This window comes from Mobula hypostoma, chromosome 4 (assembly GCF_963921235.1).
Source record: "Mobula hypostoma chromosome 4, sMobHyp1.1, whole genome shotgun sequence".
In the NCBI taxonomy this organism is placed as follows: Eukaryota; Metazoa; Chordata; class Chondrichthyes; order Myliobatiformes; family Myliobatidae; genus Mobula; species Mobula hypostoma.
The window spans coordinates 115420524-115432571 of NC_086100.1; the positions used below are offsets into that span (position 1 = coordinate 115420524).

Genomic DNA, 12048 nt, shown 5'->3' on the forward strand with positions numbered 1-12048 from the left:
TACACTCACATCCATAATTATGCAAAATTTGTAAATTATTCCCTTTGTAATTTTGGTGCAATACTTTCCATTATCTCATTCTACACTTTTTATTTCTTTTAAGCAATATGCAAATGATTTAACGGTAAAATACACCAAAGATTATTTTTTATTCTTAATATCCTCCTTTTACAGCTGGACACTTGCAGAGTTTCAAGTTAACCAGATTCGACTGATTGTTTACCAGGATTGTGAAAGGCGAGGTAGACATGTTCTTTTTGATTCTAAAGCGGTGCACAGAGTTGACGGTGCCAAAGTGCAGGTAATGGCAATGGTTTGAAATTATACTGAACGTCTGAATTCACTGCTTAAAGATAAAAGTTTGGGTGGGTGATATTTTTGAATGATGTGACGGATGTAGTATAGTTCACAGTGCTTGTGATATGTATATTGTATAATCTGTTCAGTTTATAATGAGAGGAAATGTTCAGAAATGAATCAGCAGCCTGCTTTGTCATGAGGTGGAAATGTACAGTTTGTAATTTATAAATAAGGTAATAAACTCCTGATGAATTTTGTTACTGTCTGAATCTGAATAAAAGCCTCCCACATCATGTAATTGAAGCTTGATGTCAAGGAGCTAGCGGGGCAGATGACTAAAAGAACTGGAGAGGAGGTATGGGTGTCTTCAAGCAGGAAAGAGGTGGAGGGAATGAAACTGTCATTTGATAGTTTTGGCACACTCCACTGGTGGTGGAGTGAATCAATTCAAGGATGAAAAGGCAGAAATTGACACAATTGATTCATTGAAATGGAGTAAATGATAAGGAATCTGTGGGTAGGAAAGAACATATTTAATAGTGGGGACCAGTAGTAGTCACACACAACCTGTGATGGGGTGAATATGCTTCTTGCAAGGTAGTGCATAAGGTTCATAAAATTATAGAAATTGAGCAGCTTGGAAAGAGGCTATTTTTGCCAGGGCTATAAGAAAACTACAGAACCTAAAGAAACCTAGCAGCATATGATCCTACACTTCATGGACCTGCACATTTAAAATGTGGTGAGGTTTTCTGCTCCGATTAGTCTTTCAGGCAGTGAGCTCAGAAGCTTTTCATTTCCAAGGTGAAAATCACTTTCCTCACCTCCACTCTAATCTTTTCAGCAATTTCTTTAAATTCAGGTCCCTTGCTTAAAGCAACCTCCGCTCCAACTAAGGAAAACAGGGTATTCCTATTTATTCCTTCCAGGCCAGTCATAATATCATGCACCTTCAGTAAGTTCCTCGATCTTACCTGTTCCCCAAAAATAAAGCAACCCTAGCCTATTCAGTATTTCCTAGTAATCTCTTCTAGACTCCACTTTTAACACAGACTATTTCTCTGTACAGTTCAAACCATAACCTTAACCCTCGCGAACCCACTCGTACCACTACCGCTTTATACTGAAGTTTTGTTCCATATCTAACTTGCAATTTTGCCGTAACACCATTGAACTGAAACAGTAACTCTATTGCTTGCTCCACATGTGATTGGCATTATTTGCTGGATTACTCATTTGGGTGTATCCTCTCAGAGGCAGATTCTGACCTGAAGTTATTTATGATATTGTAATCATATTTAATAATTTATTTCTGTCACCTCAACCTTTTGTTAGTCCTGAAAGCAGGGTGTTCTGAGATGCATCTAGTCAATAGTGGGGGGAGGGAGATGAAATATCTCCATACTCACACAACAGTGTTGTCTTCATTTCTTTGCTAGTTCGTCAACCATAATTATATCACACTTTTATATCACATTTTCAATAACAAAATTCCAAAATTGTAAGGAGAAACCATTGCCAAATTAAAGAAGTTGGGACTGAGCAAAAGCTTGTAGTATGTCGCTCAAGGGAAGTCTAGAAGAAAAACATGCAGTATTTTGGGAGAGATTTAGAATGGGGCATAGGTGTATGAAGAGGCAATTGCAAAAAAAAAAGAGATGAAGGAAAGAATCGTTAATTACCTAAACTGGAAGGCCACTTGGGGAAGTGAGAAGGTTTTAAGGTTCAGTTATGCACAAACTTGGATATGGGATTTGACTATTTAGCACTTGTGCTAGTGTCACTATTCAGTTGTGGAAGAACTGGTCTGTAACGTCAGTTCCATTTGTGTTGCTGTGATTCATATCTTTGGTGTTCTTCCTTTAAAATTTTTAACTGGAACTGTATCCAATGCATTCCTGGGTGGGAATGGAGGTGTGAAGAGTTTTATTGTAGCACTTGTGATTTGTTTTCCCTTTCCTTTAGAGGAGCATGGCTTTAATCATAAATCTGCATAACTCCCTTGTTCTGGATTATCTCATGAGAAATATCAGTTTATCAGGCCCTGCGCTTTATCTGTAGCTTTTCATTTTAAAAAGGCCTGGTTATCCTTTCAACCTTCCAACCTCCAAGTAATGCAATATAGATGTAGGTAATCTAGAATCCCAATGTTGCACAAAGGCTCTGTCATAATTCTAGTGTTTATGCCACATCCCATGCTAAAGTTAATTCATGTTTTCTCTCCAAAATTTAATAGGGCTTTCCACAACTGGCATGTGAACCTGTAGATGAGTTGTGTGAGGCTGAGAAATGGAACATTTTAAAGTCGGGTATCCATTTGCAGACAAGAGGCTTTTTGGGTAGCAAAATGCAACAGGGGTGATAAGGTGGTGGCCAGTGGCAGTATCAATTTCATGTTTAAGGGACACGAGGTAAGGAGTGTTTACTAGTTTGAATGCAGAGGGAAAGAAACCTTTTGCTCTGCTTGGGTTTGCAAGCAATGCTAAAAAGGTCTTCTCTCTGCTGCAGGGTTCCCAAGGCTTGGTAAGCTGAGCAGCCTGTGGTTAAAAATAAGATGTTAAAACAGGGAGCAGTAGTGGCAGAACAGTTCTCCTTACCTGACTGCCAATCCAATGACATGAGTTCAAATCCTACCATGGCTGCTGTGGAATTTAAACTTGTTTTACAATTTAGAATTTGAAGAAAGAAGTAATTAGATATGTAATAATAACTTGATTATTATAAAATGAATTAATTTGGTTTCTAGTGTATTTCAGGGAATAAAGGGTGGTGATGTGTAGCAGGCTGCTTACAAAACTAATAAATATACCTCTTAATTGCTCTCACTGCAATCTGCAGCCTTTAAATTCCCTTTAAGCAATTTGTTTTTCAACTGTCTTAGTGAACTAGCGACATCACAATCTCCTGATGAATTCGGCATACTTAACTCTCAAGCATGCAGGTATGGCACCTTTGGACAAAAGTACATTGGCATGGCTGGACGAGAGAGGGGTGGAGGACTCCAAGGCAGATTGAAATGCTAAGAAGTGAAAGTTCCTCTAACCAATATCTTGTTAACAAATATATAGTCGCTGGAGAAGAAGACCGAGGATCTAAGAACAGGATTGCTATATCAGAGGGAAATGCGGAATTGCAGCATTCTGTGTTTCACAGAGACCTGGCTCACTCTGGATACGTCAGTAAGACCCAAAGGCTCTTGATACACAGATGGACTGAATTGCTGAAGAAGGCAAAAAATGGGGGTCTGTGTTTCAAGATAAACTCTCTGATGCTCGGATGCAACGGTCTTTCTCTTGTTGCACTCTTGTTATCCTGACCTGGAATATCTAATAGTTAAGTGCTAACCATTCCACTTATCAAGAGAGTTCTCCTTCATGATCATCACCACAGTTTACATACCACCAAAAGCCAATGTTAATCAGTTGAATGCTGCCATCACCAAATAAAAAACAGCCCACCCTGATGCATTTCATATTGTAGTCAGGGACTTCAGTCAGGCTTGTTTGAAGAAATCTCTGCCCTGTAGCACCAGGGGTCCCAACACACTCAGCCACTGCTGTACAATGGTTAGGAATGCTTACCTTCCCATGCCTAGACCGCATTTTGGGAAGTCTAATCACTTGGCTGTCCCACCTGCATACAGGCAGAGGCTAAAGAGCAATGCTCTATTGATAAGGACAACAGTAGTGGTCGCAGGAGGCAGAGGAATAGCTACAGGATTGTTTTGACTCAGTGTACTGGGCCATGTGGAATTCAGAAGGATGAGAGGAAATCTTATAGAAACATATAAAATTACGAAAAGGAAGGTTGTTTCCACTGGTAGGTGAGACTAGAACTAGGGGACATAGCCTCAAGATTTGGGGCAGTAAATTTAGGACAGAGATGAAGAGGAACTGCTTTTCCAGAGAGTGGTGAATCTGTGGAATTCTCTGCCCAACGAAGCAGTGGAGACTACCTCAGTAAATATACTTAAGACAAGGTTGGAGAGATTTTTGCATAGCTGGGGAATTAAGGGTTATGGGAAAAGGCAGGTACGTGGAGATGAGTCCATGGTCAGCTCAGGCTGATTGAATGGCAGAGCAGGCTGGACGTGCCGGATGGCCTACTGCTCCTATTTCTTGTATTCTTGTGTGCTTAAGGACTCATCAGAGGATCTGAATAAGTACACCAGGGTCATCCCAGACTTTAAAAGAACAGTTGTAGATGAATGTGTCCCCACAAAATCATTCAGTCTTGCCCAACCAGAAGCCTGGATGAACCACAAAATCCGCAGTTTGCTGAGAGTCTGATCAGTGGTATTCGGGTGTGGAGACCAAGTAAAATACAAGAGATCCGGGCATAATGTGTGGAAAGCCATCTCGCGTGTCAAGTAGCAATTCCGGACCAAACTTGAATCACTGAAGAATGCTCAACAGCTGTGGCAGGGCCTGTATGCTGTTACACCTTACAAAGTGATACCAAGCTACATATGTGACAGCAAGGCTAAGCTCTCGGATGAGCTTAATGCTTTCTGTGCTTGCTTTGACCATGAAAACATGGAGGAACCATCACGAACTCCTGAGCCCCCAATGTCCCTGTGATTTCACTCTCTGAGGCTGACATGAGGATGAACATATGGAAAGTATCTGGCCCAGATATGGCACCTGGCAGAGTACTAAAGACCTGTGCTGATTAACTCGCTGGGGTGTTTACAAATATCCTTAACATCTTGCTTCAGCAGTCTGAGGTACCCAGCTGCCTCAAGCAGGCTTCAATTATACTGGTGCCTAAGAAGAACGAGGTCACCTACCTCAAAGACAATCATCTAGTAGCACTTGTATCCACTGTGATGAAGTGCTTTGAGATTGTGGTGATGAAACCTATCAACTCCTGCCTGAAAAGCGACTTGGATCGGCTCCAATTTGTATATCGTCATAACAGGTCTACAGCAGATGCCATTTCATTGGCTCTTCATTCAACCCTGGAACATCTGGACAGCAAAGATGCACATATCAGGATGCATTCAATACTGTCACCCCTCAAAACTAAGCAATAAACTTCCAAGAACTTGGGCTTAATATCTCCTTGTGCAATTGCATCCTGTAGTTCCTCACTTTCAGATCCCAGTCAGTTTGGATTGGCAACAACGGCTCCTCCACAATCACAGGTGCACTACAAGTCTGTGTGTTTAGCATCCTGTTCTACTCTTTATACTTGTGACTGTGAGGTAATCACAGCTCCAATGCCATATTTAAATTTGCCAATGACACCACTGTGGTTGGCCAAATCAAAGGTGTTGATAAAGCAGCATATATGAGGGAGATTGAAAGTCTGGCCAAGTCGTGTCACAACAACAACATATCACTCAACGTCAGCAAGACCAAGGAAATGATTATTGACTTCACGAGGAGGAAATGAGCCAGTTCTCATCAGGGATCAGAGGTGGAAAGAGTCAGCAACTTTAATTCCTTGGTGTTATCATTTCAGAGGACACATGATAGGCTCAGCTCATAAGTACAATTTTGAAGAAGGCATGGTGGCACCTCTGCTGAGGTGTTTCAGGATTCAGCATGACAACTAAAACTTCGACAAACTTCTATGGATGTGTGGTGGAGAGTATATTGATTTGTTGCATCACATCCTGGTATGGAAACATGAATGCCTTTGAAATGAAAATCCCACAAAAAGCAATGGATGTGGTCCAGTCCATCACTGATAAAGCCTTCCCCACCATTGAGCACATCTACACAGTACTGATGCAGGAAGGCAGCATCCATCATCAAGGACCTCCACCACCCAGGCCATGCTTTCCTCTTGCTGCTACCATCAGGATGAAGGTACAGGGGCCTCAGGACCCACACCATCAGGTACATGAACAGTTATTACCCCTCTTGAACTAGAGGAGATAACTTTACTCAACTTTTCTGTCCCCATCACTGAACTGGTCCAATAACCTATAGACTCACATTCAAGGACTCTTCAACTCATGTTCTCTATTTTTTGTTTTATTTTTGTATTTGCAGTTTGTTGTCTTTTGCACATTGGTTGTTTGTCCATTCTGTTGGATGCGGTCTTTCATTGATTCTATTGTTTCTTGGATTTGCTTTGTATGCCTGCAAGAAAATGAATCTCAGTTGTATATGGTGACATATATGTACCTTGACAATAAATTAACTTTGAACTTTGCTGACATCCTTGCCCATATATGATTCATGACATAACAATGTGGTTGACTTAGAATAGCCCCTGAAGTGGTTCATCAAGTCGTCCAATACCAGTGTATTGAAGCAAGTTCATGCTTCCAAACGCTGAACTATATCTGCCAGAATTTTGCCCATTTGCTAATTAATATGCATGTGCACCTTTTCTAACTTTCCCTTTCCATCTTCAATACTCCATAACTCCTTATTTAGCAACTTCAAGCTTACATTTAATTCATCATTCCTTCATCTAAAACACTTTGTGTATTATGAATCTAAACCTACAGAACTTGTCATATTCTGCCACTACAATATCAAATGTCTTTGCATATCCACAACCATCTTAAACACTCCTGTTTGACACTGATCTATGGTTATTCTTTCTAATAACTTCATGCTTATTCAGATCCTCAGATGGTAAATTCCAGTAACCCACCTAAGGCTAATGGCCTGACGCTGCTGTATTTAGGAGCCACAATGTTCCCTGGGGAAAAGAGGAAATTTAAGCCAAACTGTGGAGAGCAGTGGTGGTGGGGAACCTCTGGAAAGTTTCCTAATTTTCTAAAATGATCAGGTAAAGTTTGCGTAACCATAGTACAGGTGCACATTCCTTTATCCGAAATTCTGAAAACCAAAAAGCTCCGAAAACCGAAGCTTTTTTCGCCAACAGCTGGTGTCACTCAGGTGTGACGTGGCAGCCCTAGCAGAGGCCACCAGACGTCGGTTGTGGCTCAGTGCTCTTACTGGTTACACGTGCATTTGCTGTTCGCAGATATTTTGTGTTCACTGTTGACTTTGTGTTTAATTTCACTGTTAAAATGTTAAAAAGAGCTGTAGTTACCCCTATGGGTAACAATGAGAAAAAGAGAAGGAATCTTCTCTATCAATAACGCAGAAAGTGGAGTTATTGCAGAAGCTTTATCGTGGTGTGTCTGTGCGGCATCTTACTGAAGAAAATAGTGTCAGAACTACCACTGTATATGATTTAAATAAACAGAAAGACAAGTTACTGAAGTCTTATAGTGACAGTGACGTTCTGCATTTATTCCAATAAGTCATTTACCATGTGTTTGATTCAGTTCATTTGAAGCCGTAGATTTTTATGTTTTATTGAATGTTTTTGTTGGAAATAAATTTTTTCTTGTCATTATTCCCTAAACAATACAGTATAACAACTATTTACATAGCACTTACATTGTGTTAGGTATTATAAGTAATCTGGAGATGATTTAAAGCATACAGGAGGATGTGGGTAGGTTGGGTGCGCTGCTGGGTCCTAAAGTCCACCACACTGAGACAGGTTAAATAAGGGACTTGAGCATACATGTTTTTTGGTATGGGGGGTGGGGGGGGGGTCCGAAATCTGAAAAATTCTGAATTCCGAAATGCAACTGCCCCCAAGGCTTTCAGATAAGGGATTGTGGACCTGTAATGGGAAATGTATTTCCCTATCCTCTGTAGATGATTGTTAGACTGATATGTGGAGAGAGATAAGGTCAGTCCACAAGAGTTTAGAAGGATGAGCAGGGATATCATACAAGCCTGTAATCCAACCTATGATATGGTACGGAATACATATTATATATAATAAAGCATATATATAGACCCTCAAGTTCCTTTTTAAATCTTTCCCTTCTCACCTTAAATCCTATGCTTTCTAGTTCTTAATTTCCCAACTGTGTTGGGCGGGGGGGGGAGACGGGGAGAGGAAACAATACATTCACCTTATCTATGTCCCTCAACTTTATACTTTATAAGATCAATCTTCCGGTCTCCTATGCTCAAAAGAATGAAACTTGTCCAACTTTTCCTTATAATTTAAGTCCTGGCAGCCTCCTTGTAAACCTTTTCAGTACTCTTTCCGGTTTAATGACATCTTTCTGACAGCAGGGCAACCAAAACTGGACGCCCTACCCCAAGTGTGGACTCACTAGCATCCTGTAGAACTGCACCGTGACCTCCCAAACTTTATTGTCATTGCCCTGATCTGTGAAGCTCAGAATGCCAAAAGCCTCCTTCACTACCCTGTCTATTTGTAATTCCACTTCCAGTGAACCATGTATTTGTACTCCAAGATCCTTCTGTCTATAATACTCCCCAGGGCCCTGGCTTTCACTATAGAAGTCTTACCTAGATTCAGTTTCCAAAATGCACCATCTTTTATGCTTATCCAAATTAAACTCCAATTGCCATTCCCTTTCATTTAGCTTACTGAGATTCCCCTGTAATTTTTGATAACCTCCTTCATTATCCAGTATACCACGTATTCTAGTGTCACCTGCAAACTTTCCAACCATGCCTTGTACGTTTCTATCCAAATCATTGATATAGATGACAAAGACCAATGGGCCCAGCACTGATTTCTGAGGCACGCCATTAGTCATTGGGCCTCAAGTGTGAGAAACGGCCTTCTACCATTAAGCAAGTTATGCATCTAATTAGCCAGCTGTCTGGATTTCATGTGACCTAATCTTCCAGGGCAGTCTACCATTTAGAACTTTATCAAAGACCTTACTGAAGTTCATATAAACCATGTCTATAACCCTGCCCTCATCACTTTCCTTGGTCACATTATCAAAGAAAACTCAAATCAAGTTCATAAGACATGATCTCCCATGCACAAACTCATGCTGACTACCCCTGTTCAGCCCCTTTTCTTCCAAATGTATGAATATCTTGTACCTCAGAATCTAATCCTCTCGAGTAGATTATGTACCACAGGTGTTAGACTCATTGGCCTAAAGAACCCAGGTTTTTCTTTGCTCTCCTCCTTTCTGCTGCCATTACACCTGTGGCTAACAATGATGCAAATATTTCAGCCAGGGATCCTGTAATTTCTCTTCTACCTCACAGTGTTCTTGGATATACCTGGTCAGGCCCTGGAGACTTGTCTTTTAAGCAATCGAACTCCACCTCTATTGTGGATCACCCCCAAAACCTTCCCATTTACTTTTCTAGTTCATCTGCTTTACCGGTGAGACCTCCTACATGGAAGTAAATACAATTTTTTCCTCGCTTTCCTCGCTCCCTGCTGTTTTCCTGCCTGTCATGGCTATTCAGTTTGCGTTCACTGACTTCTGCATCACTTTCCAGCCTCTTATTTCCCTGATGCTGGAATCCCATTATCCCTGTCGATCTGGTTTAAATCCATCCAGAAAGCACTAGCAGCTCTACCTGCCAGGATATTGGTCTCCCTCCAGTTCAAGTCTTTCCCTCTTATACAAGTCATCTCTGCCCCAGAAGAGATCCCAATGTTACAAAATTCTGAATCACTGCCCCCTATACCTTTTGTTTTTCCAACCACCAATTCAAGTTGCCAGGACTGGATTCAGCCAAGTCTCACAATATCTCTGATTTTTAGCATGTCTAGTGTCTCAAATATCTTCTCCACTATTATTTAGAAAGCACCATATCCTTGGTAAATAGAGATATAAAGTGTTAATTTATTATCTTAACATTAACTTCAGTATTTGTGTGTGGGTTCCCATTCTGTCTTTGACAAACAGCATTCTTTCATGTACAACCCTTTTACTACAGATATGTCAAAAAGACTTTTGAACTCCCCATTTAATCTGACAACTGATCTTTCTTTCATATCCTCTTTGCATCTATTATCTTTAATTTTCACCTCCCCTTTTTCTTTCATGTTCAGCCTGGTTCTTGTAGCTATTTGCATTCTGATTCTAGTCAAATGCAACCTTTTAACTTCCAAAGTACAACATTTCTTTCAACATCCAGAGAGCTCTGGATTTTTTTTTCCCTTTGGCTTTTCATGGTAATATATTAGAATCAGGTTTATTATCGCCAGCATGTGACATGAAATTTGTTAACTTAGCAGCAGCAGTTCAGTGCAATACATAATCTAGCAAAGAGAGAAAAAAAATAAAATAAACATAATAATTAAACAAGTAAATCAATTATAGATTTTGAAAACATGTACAAAAACAGAAATACTGTATTTTTTTTTAAAAGTGAGATAGTGTCCAAAGCTTCAGTGTCCATTTAGGAATCGGATGGCAGAGGGGAAGAAGCTGTTTCTGACTTGCTGATTGTGTGCCTTCAGGCTTCTGTATCTCCTACCTGATGGTAACAGTGAGAAAAGGGCATGCCCTGCGTGCTGGCAGTCCTTAATAACGGACGCTGCCTTTCTGAGACACCGCTCCCTAAAGATGTCCTGGATGGAGCTGACTAGATTTACAACTTCAGCAGCTTCTTTCGGTCCTGTTCAGTAGCCCCTCCATACCAGACAGTGATGCAGCCTGTCAGAATGCTGTCCACGGTACAACTATAAAAGTTTTTGAGTATATTTGTTGACATGGCAAACCTCTTCAAACTACTAATAAAGTATATCTCAATTGTACCTAAACCATCTGTTCCTTAAAGACAACTTGTTCTACTGTAGTTTTTCTTGTTGAATTATTCTGTTTTACCTGCTGCAGATCCAGACCGCCTCATGAGTTACTTTTACTTTGGATTGTTGCTCATCCTTTCTCTAGCTAACTGAAATTTGGTGATGTTAAGATCACTATTTTCTAAAGCCTACTATATACCAACATTTTTGTACAGTTGAAGTAGAGGCAACACTCTTGTGAGCTCTGCCATCTGTGGTTGATGGAAACCTGCAGGTAAGGAAAAGGGAAGCCATCTTAAAGGTACTAGTGTGGAATAGCTCGCCATCAAACAAATTGGGATATAGGAGTCCTTCCAAGAAACAAGGTGATGTAGTTAAAATGGCTGTGACATTCTGCATAAAAGCCAAATCTGTTATGTTTTGTAACTCCAAGAGATGAAAATTATTCGAAAGGAAAATAAGAGAACCTGAAATGCGAGTCTAACTTTGTCTTTTACTTTAAGCAAGACAGGCACGTATCACGTAGCATCATGAGGTATGCAATTTACATATTTTTACATTTAACTCGCAATTATTTAAGCTAAAAGAATGCTTACTCAAACAATATTTACACTTACTTAAATATTCATCATCATCATGCATGTTGAATGATTTGTGAGGTCATAATCTTTGACCATGATTGTTCTTGGCAACTTTTTCTGCAGTAGTGGTTTCCCATTGCCACCTTCTGGGCAGTGCCTTTACTAGACAGTTGACCTCAGCCATTATCAATACTTGTCAGGGATTGTCTGCCTGGCATCAGTGGTTGCATAACTAAGACTTGTGATGTGCACCAGCTGCTCATACGACCACCCACCACCTGCTCCCATGGCTTCACGTGACCCTGATTGGGGGGTAAGGGTGGGGTGTGCTAAGCAGGTACTACACCTTGCACAAGGGTGACCTGCAGACTAGCAGAGGGAAGGAGAGCCTCCTTTGGTAGAGACGCATCTCCACCCCGCCACCCAAACTTAAATATTACTGAAGTATTAAATTCAATCTGAACTGACTGGGGTCTGCAAGAGGGAAAGTTAAGGATCCATTTGCACAAGGGCGTATCGAGGCCTAGGTCTTGAAGTTTATTGAATAGTTTTCATGGAATGATCGTATTGAAAGCCAAGCTGTAGTCAATGAAGAACATCCTGATGTATGCCTCTTCACTGTCCAGATGTTCCAGGA

The 12048-nt window shown here is 40.6% G+C and overlaps 1 protein-coding gene across 3 annotated transcripts in view; it reads left to right on the top strand.

Annotated features, from left to right (window-relative positions):
- Positions 1 to 12048, top strand: part of LOC134345564 (folliculin-interacting protein 2-like) — an 86182-nt gene that overhangs the window by 25566 nt on the left and 48568 nt on the right. For all 3 annotated transcript variants that reach the window (XM_063046410.1, XM_063046412.1, XM_063046411.1), the window contains one exon: positions 175 to 301. In XM_063046410.1, coding sequence (XP_062902480.1) covers positions 175 to 301 — 127 coding nt within the window. The remainder of the gene's footprint in view (positions 1 to 174; positions 302 to 12048) is intronic.